The 17,871-nt window shown below is 38.6% G+C and overlaps 1 protein-coding gene across 1 annotated transcript in view; it reads right to left on the bottom strand.

The window, feature by feature from the left end:
* Window positions 1-1,426: 1,426 nt before the first annotated feature.
* Window positions 1,427-17,871, bottom strand: part of pfdn1 (prefoldin subunit 1) — a 28,161-nt gene continuing 11,716 nt past the window's right edge. Inside the window, exon 4 of the mRNA XM_026195900.1 lies at window positions 1,427-1,874. Coding sequence (XP_026051685.1) covers window positions 1,791-1,874 — 84 coding nt within the window. The 3' untranslated portion in view covers window positions 1,427-1,790. The remainder of the gene's footprint in view (window positions 1,875-17,871) is intronic.

Genomic DNA, 17,871 nt, shown 5'->3' on the forward strand with positions numbered 1-17,871 from the left:
TGTGATTTCGAGCCAGTTGATCTGCATCTAATATTTTGCCAGTAAAACCAGAACCAGTCGGGATATTTGTAAGAACGGCCCAGGGTACATTATCCAGTTAGCTTATTATACAAATACTTACCTGAAAAATCTATAAATGAAAAAAAAAAAAAAAAAATATATATATATATATATATATATATATATATATATATATTGTCTAAGAAATTGGTTGCATTTGATTTCAGTCAAAATCAAAATTTATATCAGATTATAAACATAACATGTCGATGTGGTTAATGACAAAAAAAAATCGCAAAATCGATTTGGTAATTAAAATTGAACTGAAAGAAAATGAAAAGAAGTTGAACTTTAAACGGTAGATGAAAACATTACACTTGAAAATGAAAAACATTTCATTGGCGATTAGTTTGAAGCTTAAGTAGTAAAATTATTACAGCTGAAGAAAAAAAGTTTGCACTACAAACCAGTGTGTTCGTGATTAAGATAATAAATTAAAATTATATGGTAAGACACGCCAATTTGTAATAACAAGCAGCAAAATCAGCTGTTTTGTACAGATAAAAATAGCTGGAAGCAGATGGAACCGGAAGTCAGACCCATAAAATGTACGAATGGCCACGCCCACTCTCATGGAAGGTAATGAAGAAGGTGGATATAGAAATATTTATATAAAACAATAATATTAATGAAAAGGATGTGATGATAAAGTATAAACAAAACTGAAAATCTAAAAAGGTAATTAAAAATACTAATAGAAACTACAATTGTATAAAAACATTAAAATAGCACTAATAAAAAGACAAACTGTTGCTTTAGTCTGACTGAAAACAAACTCAGCAGAATGCTTTGACCGATTGAACAGAATGAAGTAGTCAAGAGCGCCATGTTAACATTAAGTCCAAACACTGATCCAAAACTAAAACCTCATTGGGTGGCATAACAATGAACTCATCAATTACAAATCTTCACATTTAGAAGGATTCTCCATTCCTTTATTCATGCAATTCATCGTGTTCAGAGGAAGTAGGATATCAAGCAGACGCACATCTGCATCATAGATGAATGAGACGCAGGCCGGCACACAGGAAGGACACAGGAAAGGCTGTCTGGAGAAGATTTAAGCAGAAGTTTGGGGAAATTCTCTTTTCCAGTTTCAAGGCTGTTGCCTGAAAGGCAAATTTACACAGGCTTATGCAACAAATTTCTCTCGGAGACCAGCCTAGGATCAGAAGAACACAAGAAAGGAGACACAGAGAAGAGACGAAGGGGGAAAGAGGATGCCCAGAGGGACTGACAGGAAACCAGTGACGCAGAGGCACAAACACAAACACAGCAATCCCCAAAACAAACAGCAATGAAGTACCAAATCATTCAGATCATATCTAAATTACCGTCTGCGGCATCTATGACACATACACACAGATTTGTCTTTAAATATTCACCTTTATTACCATGTTAACACCTGCTTACATAAAAAATGTCTTGTATTATTACCAAACCATAGAAAAATGAACAGTTTAACAAAACAATCAATAACTTAAAAAGACTTACAGAATACTCAGGTGTCAGAGATCACACAAATCAGTATTAGACAGACGGTCAACAGTACATTCATTTTTAACTATTAACCTAAATAAACTTCCTGTGTTCAGCTGACAAATGACTCCCACTAGCTCGGTGGTCACGAGTATTTGTGAATACATGCAAAAGCATGTTCAAACTAAGGGCATGGTGTACAAAGGTGATGGAGAAAGTTTTGTGTGTGTGTGGATGGGTGTGAGTCCGTTTTAGTGGGCCCTCCTGGACAACAGCATCTCTCTGATGTTGTCCTCCGCATCTTTCACGCTGCGCTCCAGGTACGTCTTCTTTTGCTGTGGAAAAAAAAGGGAAAAGAACAAAAACAGGTCAGTTATAACTTCAAGTTTCGGAAACATCAGAAGGCTTTTTCTGTCTGAACACACCCTTTTTACTCCTCAAACTGTGTGACAGAGCTTGTTAAAATTCTTTGTGATAAGATAAGATAAGATGATCTTTTTTTTGGGATTGTATTCAAAAATGTCTTAACAAGAATTCAACTTTGATTGCTCAGGTTGAGTAAGGTTAAAGGTTTCTGAGTGTTTAAATATGAAAAACCTTTCCTTTTTCAGTCCGATCATTTTAGATAATTACGCAACAGGTGCCGGGATGTGATAACAGTCTGACACCTGGTTAGTGGTCGAGATACTGCACAGTTACAGGCCTCTATCTGAAGTCTTCTGACAATGCGTTGCAAAAGAAGTGAGTCAAATGTAGTGCACAAACCACACACACACACTCAGAAAACCTTTGCCCAGGCGATGTGGCACCATCTCATAAACACAATAAATAAGAAAAAGGCAATTTTTGACATATAACAACCCAAACACATGACATTACGAAGCCATTTTTTAATCTTGATCCAGCGCAAAGGGTTTTTATACCTTACATCACAATTTCAGGGTCTTTGAGACGTCACAAAAGGACCAAAAGTGTGCTGGATTGTCCTTCTATGTGGTTGTAGGTCGACACATGTGGCTTGTGGGCCGACATCTCTGTAATGATTAAAGTATAGGCATGTGTTTACATCTGTAACCAAGCATTACTGCACATTAGGTCACTGCTGTCTGGGAACTCCACCCTTCCTCCGTCCCCCCTCAGTCACACGCGACTGGCTTAACATCTCTAGATTCTCAAAACCCAAGATATGATGATAATTTTAAAGTGAAAGCTCACCCAAAAACTAAATTTTTTTATCAATTACTCATCCTTATGGCGTTCCAAACCCGGAATACTTTGAAACACAAATCAAGATGTTTCTAATGAGATTATTGGAGAGATTTCTGTTCTGTTATTGACAGTTCATTCCATCAACAACTGGACAGTTCAATACGTTTTTTACAAGGGATTGTAAAAGTACTTTTTTTTTTTTTTTTTTGGTGCAGTTACTAATGTTTGGTGAGTTTTCTAAATCCAGTTATTTAAAAAGGATTCCACGTGATCTTGAATTTTGTGTGAGAACGAGAGCTCGCGCCACACAGATTTTGCAACTGGTTTTATTTGGTTAACCAATGCAAAGCTGCTTGGTTTGAAAGTGACTTCTGTGTTTTGCCTGTGAAACACTGTCAGTAGTGTAAGATGTATGAAACATAGCTTACACAAGAGTCTAACCAAGCAGCTAACTTTTGGTAACGTGATTCTGCATGACCAACTAAACTCAATGTAAAATCTTTCATTCTTACACAAAATTCCCAATCCTGTTGATTCCTATCAAAATAGTTGAAATTCTCCCGTAAAAACTCACCAAACAATGGTAAATGTGACCGCACCATAACATGTAAACTAACCTTTGTAGTTTTGTACTTTCATAGAACTAAATTAAGTTCTATTTACACTTGTATTCATTTTTTCATTGTGGGCATCTCGAGTTTGAATCCCGGCCCGAAGACCTTTCCCGATCCCATCACACTCTCCCACTTCATTTCCTGTCTACTCTACACTGTCCTATCTTAACAAAAGGCAAAATTACAAGTTACTTGTGTAGGTATGGTTTATACAGAATTCCTAAAAGAATTTGCAGATTTCCTCTCAGACCTTCTAGTTACAGTTGATAAGGCGCTAATCATGGGAGATTTTAATATTCACGTTGATAATGCAAATGATACATTAGGACTTGCATTTACTGACCTAATAAACTCCTTTGGAGTCAAGCAAAATGTCACCGGGCCCACTCATCGTTTTAATCATACACTAGATTTAACTATATCGCATGGAATCGATCTTACTGCTATAGATATTGTACCTCAAAGTGATGATATTACAGACCATTTCCTTGTATCGTGCATGCTGCGTATAACTGATATTAACTATATGTCGCAGCGATACCGTCTGGGCAGAACTATTGTTCCAGCCACCAAAGAAAGATTCGCAAATAACCTGCCTGATCTATCTCAACTGCTATTTGTACCCAAAAATACACATGAATTAGACGAAATTACTGACAACATGGGCACTATTTTCTCTAATACATTAGAAGCTGCTGCCCCAATCAAATTAGAGAAAAACGTACTGTACCATGGTATAACAGTAATACTCACTCTCTCAAGAAAGTAACTCGTAGTCTTGAACGCAAATGGAGAAAAACTAACTTAGAAGTTTTTAGAATTGCATGGAAAAACAGTATGTCCAGCTATAGACAGGCTCTAAAAACTGCTAGGGCAGAGCATATACACAAACTCATTGAAAATAACCAAAACAATCCAAGGTTTTTATTTAGCACAGTGGCTAAGTTAACAAATTACCAGACGCCACCTGATTCAAATATTCCACCAACGTTAAATAGTAATGACTTTATGAATTTCTTCACTGATAAAATAGATAACATTAGAAATACAATAGCGAATGTAGATTCTACAACATCTAACACTTCAGTTTCATCCATCGCACCCAAAGATAAACTGCAGTGCTTTACAACCATAGGACAGGAAGAACTAAATAAACTTATCACTGTATCTAAACCAACAACATGTTTATTAGATCCTGTACCCACTAATTACTGAAAGAGCTGTTACCTGTAGCCGAAGAACCGCTTCTCAATATCATAAACTCGTCGTTATCTTTAGGACACGTCCCAAAACCATTCAAGCTGGCGGTTATCAAGCCTCTTATTAAGAAACCAAAACTAGATCCTAGTGTACTGGCAAATTATAGGCCTATTTCAAATCTTCCATTTATGTCTAAAATTTTAGAAAAAGTTGTGTCTGCTCAATTGAGCACCTTCCTGCATAAAAATGATCTGTATGAAGAATTTCAGTCAGGTTTTAGGCCCCACCATAGCACAGAAACTGCACTTGTTAAAATTACAAATGACCTGCTCCTTGCGTCAGACCAAGGCTGCATCTCATTTCTAGTCTTACTTGATCTTAGTGCTGTGTTCGACACCATAGATCATGACATACTCATAGATCGATTACAAAACAATACAGGTATTCAAGGGCAGGCTCTAAGATGGTTTAGATCCTACCTGTCTGATCGCTACCATTTTGTTTACTTAAATGGGGAGTCATCTCATTTATCATCAGTAAAATATGGAGTGCCACAAGGATCCGCCCTAGGTCCCCTTTTATTTTCAATATATATGTTGCCCCTTGGTAATATTATTAGAAAATACGGAATTAGCTTCCACTGTTATGCTGATGATACTCAGCTATATATCTCAACGAGACCAGATGAAACTTCCCAATTATCTAAGCTAACAGAGTGTGTTAAAAATGTAAAAGATTGGATTACACACAATTTTCTCCAATTAAATTCGGATAAGACAGAGATACTAATTATTGGACCAAAAAACACTACACAGAATCTTGTAGATTACAATCTGCAACTAGACGGATGTACTGTTACTTCCTCTACAGTCAGAAATCTGGGTGTTATATTAGACAGCAATTTGTCTTTTGAAAATCATATTTCCAATGTTACAAAAACTGCATTCTTCCATCTTAGGAACATTGCCAAGCTACGAAACATGTTATCTGTTTCTGATGCAGAAAAGCTAGTTCATGCATTCATGACCTCTAGACTGGACTATTGTAATGCACTTCTAGGTGGTTGTCCTGCTTCGTCAATAAACAAGCTACAGGTAGTCAAAAATGCAGCAGCTAGAGTCCTTACGAGGTCAAGAAAATATGATCATATTACCCCAATTTTACAGTCTCTGCACTGGCTACCTATTAAGTTCCGTATCAGTTACAAATTATCATTACTTACCTATAAGGCCCTAAATGGTTTAGCTCCAGCGCACCTAACTAGCCTTCTACCACGTTACAACCCATCACGCACCCTAAGGTCACAAAACGCTGGACTTTTGGTCGTTCCTAGGATAGCAAAGTCCACTAAAGGAGGTAGAGCTTTCTCACATTTGGCTCCCAAACTCTGGAATAGCCTTCCTGATAATGTTCGGGGTTCAGACACACTCTCTCTGTTTAAATCTAGATTAAAAACACATCTCTTTCGCCAAGCATTCGAATAATGTATCTTTTTAATTGTGAGTGTAGTTGCATCTGATCAAAGGTACATTTTTATTCATTAGCTTGGGTTAAACTAATTTTACTTTGTTGGATCAGCAGCTATGCTAATGATGTCTGTATTTTGTTTCTATGTTTCGTAACTAGGATTTACACAAGCTCCAGTCTGGATCCAGAACACCTAAAGAAGAGATGATGCTGACCCTCAGAGGACCTCAGATGATGCTAACCCTGAATCAACAAACAGAACTAACAATTATTGCTAAATGTATGACTGAATCATATAATAACTTAATTAATAATATTGATAGTTCATCGTCTAGCTGACTACATCTTGTATTATTATTATTATTTTTATTTTTTCTAAAATCCTGTCAAATGTGCACAAACTACTAGCTACTGCTAAATATTGTAGAAACATAATTTTCTGTAAAGTTGCTTTGTAACGATTTGTTTTGTAAAAAGCGCTATACAAATAAACTTGAATTGAATTGAATTGAATTATGACCCATTTTGAGTGTTAATATGGGATGGTTACATTCGCTGTTGTTTGGCAAGTTTTAATGGGCGAAATCCATCAATTTCAACAGGAATCCACGCAATCACGAATTGCATGTGAGGACGAATGATTTCTCCACAAAGATTTTGCAATGTGAATTCACACTGACCAACTGAAATTTGCTTGGTTTGAAAGAGACATCAGTGTGAGATGCTTCTTAAATTGGCATGGTATTGATAACACGGCCCTTGAAATGAAGTGAAGAAATTGTGTAGTAAATTTGTCGATGAAACTGTGCAATTCATATAGAAAATGTTTACGATCTCATGAGGGTGAGTAATTGATAGTTTAAAGTTTTGGTGGCTTAGCATAAAAAAGAGCAAATTTCTTGATCACTGGGTTTTGATTGCATTGTATTGTTTTCTTTGTAACAGGCAAACGTGTTGATTAAATGCATGAAAAGAGAGGTATTTGGTTGTGATTTTTTTAAAAGCAAACATATTTTCCATTCCACTAAGCCAAATGTGTCACATATAAGCAAAACAAGGATGCGGAATGAGACAAATATCCGAACTCTGTCCTATAAAAAGCAAGAGCCAATTATTCATTGAAGAGAAGGTTTATTTTTGGAACATAATCTGGCCTGTTTACACACAGAGCTTTGTGTGTATTTTTGTATGTGCATTTGTAGATGCAGATGATACAGGTTATCAACATGCTTGTTTATAATGAGAGGGTGAGGTTTGATGGGTTTTTCACACCATGACATCTATTTTGTGATAGGTCTGAACAGGGCAGTTCGATATGGTGAATATATTGACAGATATTGCGATTGCGATTGCGATTTGATTTGCGATTTTAAATGTACAAAGTCAAGTTTCAGCTCAATATTGTCAATAATGTGCAGCATAGTATCATTACCCTGCTGAAAAAAAAGAAAATAAATTCTTATAGTTTCCATTAAACCATTACAAATTTCCTTTTTGTTTTTAGCATTATTCCAATTATTTTTTTTTTTTAGCAGACAAGATTATAATGGTATAACTACTGTTACAAAATTAAATTAATTACTGAATTTCACTGGAAATATTTATTTTATTTTTATAAATAAAGAACTGTATTTCTTTAGTCAATTATTAAAGTATTGCGTATGTTACACTGTATTTGGGATTTTAAGAACAAGTGGAAAATGCTGAATGTTTCATTTCATTCAAGTGAAATTAGCAAGCAGTTGGACTGAATTTACAATCGTTTTAAATGTGGAACCAGGCATGAGCTGACGAGGGTTGCGCGCATGCATCGAGCCTCATCCATACTGCCAGACGCGCTTTTGGAGATTTGCGGTGCAGGGCCGCACAATAATATAACCGAGCGTTACCAAACAGGCTGTGTGAGTGCAGCAAATGTAAACGGTTCATCCGTGATGAAGGATTCGCACCGCGTGGGGAAGAGAGGAGCGAGTATGAGAAGCCTTCAGAGACATAGGCTGTATGTGCGGTCTTCTGAATTGGGAATAGTGAACATGCATTGGGGTGCTCTTGATGCATTGTGACGCAGCTCTGGCAAAATACCTTTTTTGTTCGTTGTCTGTCGTTTCGAAGCTTAAGTTAAATAATGTTTTTCTTAACTATTAATTATTGAGCTATTGGGAGAATGGAGGTGCGCTCACTCTATCGGTTAGTAAGACTGCCACTCAAGGCAGCAGTCATGCAGATGCTCTGGAACAGAGTAATATCGCATCCACATCCCAGGCTTTTGCGATTAGCAAATCGTCTCAATTCGCGATTTCGATTCGATTTCAATTATTCACACAGCCCTAGGTCTGACTGGCATAAGGAGGAGGGACATTTTCTCTGAGCAAGCATGGTAAAAGATACCACAACCATTGATATCAACTTGTCCATACCCCCCACCCCCACACACAGAAAACAACAGGTATTTATAGATCACAGTGCTTGAAAATGTCATGAAAATATTTCAGAGAGCAGAAAATTACACAGGAGGGAAAACAATGACCAACAATTTAGGAGATTTCTGTCCCTCCACTAAAAATGTATATCTCCAAAACCACTTCAGAAAAGAGATTGTAAACATTTTCTATATGAATTGCACAGTTTAATCGACAAATTTACTACACAATTTCTTCATTTCATTTCAAGGGCCGTGTTATCAATACCATGCCAATTTAAGAAGCATCTCACACTTTCAAACCAAGCAAATTTCAGTTGGTCAGTGTGAATTCACATTGCAAAATCTGTGTGGAGAAATCATTCGTCCTCACATGCAATTCATGATTGCGTGGATTCCTGTTGAAATTGATGGATTTCGCCCGTTAAAACTTGCCAAACAACAGCAAATGTAACCATACCATATTAACACTAAAAATGGGTCATAAACCATACCTACACAAGTAACTAGGGCTGCTCCGATCACGATCGGCCGATCGTTATGCGCATCTCATCAGTAAAGCCTGTTCTCTAATCAGGGGTAAATTCCATCAGGTGCGTGATTTCACATAGAGCAGCTATTACTACACGAAGCCGTTGTTAACTGAGAATATGTGCAAATCCACTTCATTTTCACCGTTTATTTGTGCATCTTCTCAGATAACAACTGATTGTTATTCTAATTCTACAGATGAAAGTGAAAAAAAAGTGAAAGTGACGTGACATTCAGCCACTTCACCCATCCGAAGTGCACACACACAGAGCAGTGAACACACACACACTGTGAACACACACCCGGAGCAGTGGGCAGCCATTTATGCTGCGGTGCCTGGGGAGCAGTTGGGGGTTCGATGCCTGCGATGCTCAAGGGCACCTAAGTCGTGGTATTGAAGGTGGAGAGAGAACTGTACATGCACTCCCCCCACCTACAAATTCTGCAGGCCCGGGACTCGAACTCACAACCTTTCGATTGGGAGTCCGACTCTCTAACCATTAGTCTCGCTGTTAGCTCTTCTGGCACTGGTTTTGAGGATGACTGTGTATTTTTTTACTTTCTTTGCTCATTTTTGTGTTGTTAGCCTCGAAGCTAGATAACAAGTGACTGAGTAACATACGCACGGCACACTGTAATGACATAAGACATCAGGGGCACTGAGGCATTATGGGCAGTTCACCGTGTTAATAAAAATGTTTTAGTTTGTACTGAAAAAAAAAGTTTTTTCTAAAAGTAAAAAAAAGCCCTGTTCGTGTTCGGAGGCTATTACGGTGGATCTCTCGGGAAGAATGTATTTCATCTTTTGGGCTCATCATTATACAACGCAATACAACGCATATTTTGCCTTTTCTAGCAGCTATTTTATTAATCGTACATCTGCTTTAATCTTTATTAGGGGTGCTCCGATCACGATCGGCCGATCATTAATGCGCATCTCGTCAGTAAAGCCGGTTCTCTAATCAGCGGTTAATTCCATCAGGTGCGTGATTTCACATAGAGCAGCTGTTACTACACAGAGCCGTTGTTAACTGAGAAGATGGGCCAATAAACGCTGAAAATTAACGTGATTTGCGCATCTTCTCTATTAACAACGGCTCTGTGTAGTAACAGATGCTCTATGTGAAATCACGCACCTGATGGAATTAACCGCTGATTAGAAAACCGGCTTTACTGAGGAGATACGCATAACGATCGGCCGATCGTGATCGGAGCACCTCTAATCTTTATGTTTTTGGATTGTTGCTTCAACTAAGAAACATCATTACACACAGGTAAGAACTCCATAGTGGTACTGAAAATTAGTAGCAGCTTACTCATTGAGGAACGATCGTGATTTTGTACAAACAAAAAAAAAAAAACATAAAATACAGTCAAACAAACCCCTACATTATTAAAATCGCTACATTTAATTGTTTAGAAGGTTATAGTGTGCTTTATTTGTTTTCTCTTTAACTTCCTTCAGCTCTTTTCATGTTTGGGAGGTCGGATTGTGCAAATTATGAAATACTCGATGTCCCAATTTTGCATATCGTCCAGACAACAATATGGATATTATCTTCTAAACGATATATCACCCACCCCTATTGGAAAGCTGAATTTTCAGCAATCATTCCTCCAGACTTTACTGTCAAATGATCCTTCAGAAATCATTATACTGAGTTGGTGCTCAAAAACATTTCTCATTATTAATAATGATTCGGCAGTTGTGCAGCCCAATTTATTTGTTACACGTGAATCACAAAGCATTGCTTGTGCAGTCTGATTACTGAGCAAATTAGTTATTTCTCTATTTCTATAAAAAGACTATTGGTTTGAATCGGTCTTCAGACAAATCTTTCATGTACTGAAGTCACCGTTCATAGTCAGCAGCTGGACTGAAGAAGATAAACATTTATTCCAGTGGTTTATTTACTGATTTATCTTGTGTTCTGGGTGGGTCAAGTATGTTGTAAAAAGAGTACTGGAGCATGTGCTGAGCAAATGAAGGGGAATCCTCTTCCCTGTATGCTCTGTGAATCATATGCAAAAGAAAAGAAGCTTCAGATATGGAAAACACATGAAAAATTCAGCAGAAGACCGTCTGTCAGTCTGTCAGTCTTATGGAGGTGAATGGGAATCATGACCTAATTGATATTGTAGATAGTGTCAATGATCCAATTGAGAGATAGGTGGTGGTGATGGACTTCTGTCTAAAGTCTGCAATCTGCCATAAAGCAAGAAGAAGAAGACGCCTCATGCACAGGCTGTGATTTGAGGAGGCACACATACAGTTCATGCATTGCAGTGGATCAGAGGTAATAAAAAAACTATATAAAGTGACGTGACATTCAGCCAAGTATGGTGACCCATACTCAGAATTTGTGCTCTGCATTTAACCCATCCGAAGTGCACACACACAGAGCAGTGAACACACACACACTGTGAGCACACACCCGGAGCAGTGGGCAGCCATTTATGCATTGTGACGCAGCTCTGGCAAAATACCTTTTTTGTTTGTTGTCTGTCGTTTCGAAGCTTAAGTTAAATAATGTTTTTCTTAACTATTAACTATTGAGCTATTGGGAGAATGGAGGTGCGCTCACTCTATCGGTTAGTAAGACTGCCACTCAAGGCAGCAGTCATGCAGATGCTCTGGAACAGAGTAATATCGCATCCACATCCCAGGCTTTTGCGATTAGCAAATCGTCTCAATTCGCGATTTCGATTCGATTTCAATTATTCACACAGCCCTAGGTCTGACTGGCATAAGGAGGAGGGACATTTTCTCTGAGCAAGCATGATAAAAGATACCAGAACCATTGATATCAACTTGTCCATACCCCCCCACCCCCACACACAGAAAACAACAGGTATTTATAGATCACAGTGCTTGAAAATGTCATGAAAATATTTCAGAGAGCAGAAAATTACACAGGAGGGAAAACAATTACCAACAATTTAGGAGATTTCTGTCCCTCCACTAAAAATGTATATCTCCAAAACCACTTCAGAAAAGAGATTGTAAACATTTTCTATATGAATTGCACAGTTTAATCGACAAATTTACTACACAATTTCTTCATTTCATTTCAAGGGCCGTGTTATCAATACCATGCCAATTTAAGAAGCATCTCACACTTTCAAACCAAGCAAATTTCAGTTGGTCAGTGTGAATTCACATTGCAAAATCTGTGTGAAGAAATCATTCATCCTCACATGCAATTCATGATTGCGTGGATTCCTGTTGAAATTGATGGATTTCGCCCATTAAAACTTGCCAAACAACAGCAAATGTAACCATACCATATTAACACTAAAAATGGGTCATAAACCATACCTACACAAGTAACTAGGGCTGCTCCGATCACGATCGGCCGATCGTTATGCGCATCTCATCAGTAAAGCCTGTTCTCTAATCAGGGGTAAATTCCATCAGGTGCGTGATTTCACATAGAGCAGCTATTACTACACGGAGCCGTTGTTAACTGAGAATATGTGCAAATCCACTTCATTTTCAGCGTTTATTTGTGCATCTTCTCAGATAACAACTGATTGTAATTCTAATTCTACAGATGAAAGTGAAAAAAAAGTGAAAGTGACGTGACATTCAGCCACTTCACCCATCCGAAGTGCACACACACAGAGCAGTGAACACACACACACTGTGAACACACACCCGGAGCAGTGGGCAGCCATTTATGCTGCGGTGCCTGGGGAGCAGTTGGGGGTTCGATGCCTGCGATGCTCAAGGGCACCTAAGTCGTGGTATTGAAGGTGGAGAGAGAACTGTACATGCACTCCCCCCACCTACAAATTCTGCAGGCCCGGGACTCGAACTCACAACCTTTCGATTGGGAGTCCGACTCTCTAACCATTAGTCTCGCTGTTAGCTCTTCTGGCACTGGTTTTGAGGATGACTGTGTATTTTTTAACTTTCTTTGCTCATTTTTGTGTTGTTAGCCTCGAAGCTAGATAACAAGTGACTGAGTAACATACGCACGGCACACTGTAATGACATAAGACATCAGGGGCACTGAGGCATTATGGGCAGTTCACCGCGTTAATAAAAATGTTTTAGTTTGTACTGAAAAAAAAAGTTTTTTCTAAAAGAAAAAAAAAGCCCTGTTCGTGTTCGGGGCTATTCCGGTGGATCTCTCGGGAAGAATGTATTTCATCTTTTGGGCTCATCATTATACAATGCAATACAACGCATATTTTGCCTTTTCTAGCAGCTATTTTATTAATCGTACATCTGCTTTAATCTTTATGTTTTTGGATTGTTGCTTCAACTAAGAAACATCATTACACACAGGTAAGAACTCCATAGTGGTATTGAAAATTAGTAGCAGCTTACTCATTGAGGAACGATCGTGATTTTGCACAAACAAAAAAAAAAACATAAAATACAGTCAAACAAACCCCTACATTATTAAAATCGCTACATTTAATTGTTTAGAAGGTTATAGTGTGCTTTATTTGTTTTCTCTTTAACTTCCTTCAGCTCTTTTCATGTTTGGGAGGTCGGATTGTGCAAATTATGAAATACTCGATGTCCCAATTTTGCATATCGTCCAGACAACAATATGGATATTATCTTCTAAACGATATATCACCCACCCCTATTGGAAAGCTGAATTTTCAGCAATCATTCCTCCAGACTTTACTGTCAAATGATCCTTCAGAAATCATTATACTGAGTTGGTGCTCAAAAACATTTCTCATTATTAATAATGATTCGGCAGTTGTGCAGCCCAATTTATTTGTTACACGTGAATCACAAAGCATTGCTTGTGCAGTCTGATTACTGAGCAAATTAGTTATTTCTCTATTTCTATAAAAAGACTATTGGTTTGAATCAGTCTTCAGACAAATCTTTCATGTACTGAAGTCACCGTTCATAGTCAGCAGCTGGACTGAAGAAGATAAACATTTATTCCAGTGGTTTATTTACTGATTTATCTTGTGTTCTGGGTGGGTCAAGTATGTTGTAAAAAGAGTACTGGAGCATGTGCTGAGCAAATGAAGGGGAATCCTCTTCCCTGTATGCTCTGTGAATCATATGCAAAAGAAAAGAAGCTTCAGATATGGAAAACACATGAAAAATTCAGCAGAAGACCGTCTGTCAGTCTGTCAGTCTTATGGAGGTGAATGGGAATCATGACCTAATTGATATTGTAGATAGTGTCAATGATCCTATTGAGAGATAGGTGGTGGTGATGGACTTCTGTCTAAAGTCTGCAATCTGCCATAAAGCAAGAAGAAGAAGATGCCTCATGCACAGGCTGTGATTTGAGGAGGCACACATACAGTTCAGGCATTGCAGTGGATCAGAGGTAATTAAAAAAACTATATAAAGTGACGTGACATTCAGCCAAGTATGGTGACCCATACTCAGAATTTGTGCTCTGCATTTAACCCATCCGAAGTGCACACACACAGAGCAGTGAACACACACACACTGTGAGCACACACCTGGAGCAGTGGGCAGCCATTTATGCTGCGGCGCCCGGGGAGCAGTTGGGGGTTCGATGCCTTGCTCAAGGGGACATAAGTCGTGTTATTGAGGGTGGAGAGAGCACTGTACATGCACTCCCCCCACCCACAATTCCTGCGGCCCGAGACTCAAACTCACAACTCTTTGATTGCGAGTCCGACTCTCCAACCATTAGGCCACGACTTCCCCTATAACAGTATAAATATTGTTAAATTTTTTGCAGATTGTTAATTTTTTGCATCGTTTTGTGTCTTTACACATCGATGTATCATCACGAGACGCAAGGTTTAATTAGGTTTTGTTGGTGTATGTTATCTTTAAGTTTTATTTTATGTTTTTGCCGTGATTCCCATTTACCTCCATTATAAGACTGACAGACTGCAACGGTTTGAATTCAAAATGTTTGTTTGTGTTCTGCTGAAGAAACAAAGTCACCTACATCTTCGATGCCCTGGGGGTTCCCTTTTTTGGGTGAACTATCCCTTTAAGTGCAGGAACAGAAACATTCCTAACTAAGCGCCGTTTGCCTCCTACACAGCTCGATTGAGCCAAGTGTAAAACAATCAATCTTTTGACTCCGTGAATGTCCTGCTTGGCATATTGCATGTGTGTGTCTTTCTCCGTTTTGGACATCTCCACTGAGCTTTCGTCTATGAAAAAGAATCAGAATCAGAATGAGCTTCGTTGCCAGGTATGTTTACACATACAAGGAATTTATTTTCGTGATAGAAGCTTCCACAGTGCCACAGAATGACAGCGACGGGACAAAAACACAAATAATAAAAGTATAAAATTAGAACACGTAAATAAGGAATAACAATCTACAGATTGACAATTGTATGTACAGGTATATTACAATAGACCCTTTTGTATGTACGGGTATATTATGTGCAAATTCGGAATGTTAACTATGCATGTGTGTTAGATAATGAAGTATATAAGTGTATAAATAGTGTGTTCTAGAATAATTAACAAGTGTTCATAAGATGAATTGAGGAAAGGAAAGAAACTGTGTCTGGCCATTCTGGTGCTCAGAGCTCTGTAGCGCTGACCAGAGGGATGTGAAGGGTCCAGAGTGATTTTGCCAGCCCTTTTGCTCACTCTGGATAAGTACAGTTCTTGGAGAGTAGGGAGGGTTGTACCAATGATTCGTGCAGGAATCCGGACTATCCGACTTAGTCTTCCGAGTTCTGATTTGGTAGCTGAACCAAACCAGACAGTTATAGATATATGCAGAGGAAGGATTCAATGAGCATGTTTACATGCAAACCAGTAAGCTGATAACTCACAAATATCAGCTTATTAAAATAACCAGCATTCCCCGTTAAGATGCACATAAGTAACCTGACAATGCAAGTAAGCTGCGTTTACATGACTTCATTAATAAATCAGGTTATTTCCCTTTAGTGATGTCAAAATCACTAAGTATCTGACTCACAGTATTCCTTACATTTGTCAGTTGTCATTGTCAACTTGCAATATGTCGGGAAACTTACAGCTTGTATATTATCCTCTCATGCAGTTATAAACGACTTAACCCCTTCTACGTCTGCTGCAAGAGATGAGCCATTAAAAAGTCTGTTTTTGTGGTATATTTTCTTCTTTCTTAACTGCAAGACGTTTGCTCGGTCTAGATGCACTTAAATCTGCACTAAAGATACGTTCCTGTCATGGATCACACGTGCATTTCAATAAGCCAACAGAAAGCGGGTAATTGCAGGTATATGGCGTGCGAAATCAGAGTAAGAGGCAAAAAAACTACCTGTTGTGACCAGTTTATGCCTGCACCATTTATAACATTGCTCCGATAAAACAAAACGGCTTATTAAGCATAATCGGCTTAAGAACGCGCATGTAAACGCACTCAATAATGAATAAAATAAAAAAAATAAAAAGGATTAACAATGCAGATTAATTTTTACAGCCGCCTTTGATCATATTTACCAAGGGTGCCGATATTTTTGGCCATGACTGTAAGTCTCTGGTATGTCTAGATGTTGCAGAACATAATGCAGTCCCATATTGAGGGTCCAGTAATGTCCTTGAGGTGGGCCAGCACCAGTTTTTCTGATGACTTCATGACCACAGACGTTCTGCATCATGATCCACTCTGAACAGCTGAAAGACCGTCAGATGTAGCACACTGTCTGGTATGGCGTCACTCAGCCAGGTTCCCGTGAAACACAGAGCAGCAGAATGTATAAAATCCTTGTTTATCCAGGAGAGTAATATACTGTTGAACCAATTTAAGGATGTGACAGCACAGCAGTGAGTAGCGAAAAAACCATACTTACACAAATTGTGGACACACATCCCGAGCACTGGACAGCCAATGCTGCAGTGCCCAGGGCAAAGTTGGGGATTCAGTGCCTTACTCAAGGGTCTCACAGTTATTGAGGGTTGAAGAGAGCGCTGGACATTCACTACCCCCAACTAAAACCCTGCTTTGCCTGAAACTCGAACCTGCGACCTTCGGGTTACAAGTCTGACTCTCTATCCATTAGGCCATGAGTAAGTTGTAAAATACATGCACCAATACCACCACATAATCCCTTCCCTTTTACACAGTCCCCGAATTTTTTTAAGTGAATTTCTGATAACCAAAAAATAATTACATTTTTACTGTGAAAGACTGTAAAAATGCAACAGTAAAACTTTTTTTTTTAAATGATAAGTTCCCTCACTATATACAGGTAGCATTTCAGAGTAAAATATGTTTAAATGTAGGAACAAATTGTTTTTATAAATTAAACCCTAAATGGTAACTCAAAGTAACAAACGCATACAAGAACAATCAATGCACCAAATACTGGACTAAACCGGTTATCATCAAAGGTATGAGCCCAGCAGTTAATGGGGGATTCCCCTTTGCCCAAACATGTTGTGTTATGGAAACACTATTCTCCATGTGGATAATGATACCTCAGAAGAATGACCTTCCCAGAACAATGCGGAAGAAAGCACAAAGAGAGTTCTTGTGGCTCTCTCTTCTGCGGTTCACTCTGAAATGGGCTGCAGAACCCTTCATTGTTGTGGCCTGAATGGATCCTCTCATGGGAGACCATGGTGACTTCTGTCAGAGCACAGATGACAGGGCAGATAGTCTGCGCAGACACAGCCATAAAAGAGTCCTTTGTTGTTGCCGGCTCTGCTACGAGAGGCAGAGGTGACGCTTCTGAAAAGCACTGACCTGCTGCAAAGGCAGACGGAATAGATGAGCAGCAAAGAAGAGCTGTATAACTTTATGTGTTGAGATTCAGCTTTAGCAAAGTCTGTCCCAAACAACTGCAAAAGGAATGTGGCTGCAGCAATAGAATTCTAGAGAAATGGAGGTGGAAGTTTGCTCGGGATAAAATGCTACATTCTGAAGTGAAAACACAAACTGGTTTTGAAGCTGCAGGAATGTTGGTCATGCA

This window comes from Carassius auratus, chromosome 21 (genome assembly GCF_003368295.1).
Source record: "Carassius auratus strain Wakin chromosome 21, ASM336829v1, whole genome shotgun sequence".
In the NCBI taxonomy this organism is placed as follows: Eukaryota; Metazoa; Chordata; class Actinopteri; order Cypriniformes; family Cyprinidae; genus Carassius; species Carassius auratus.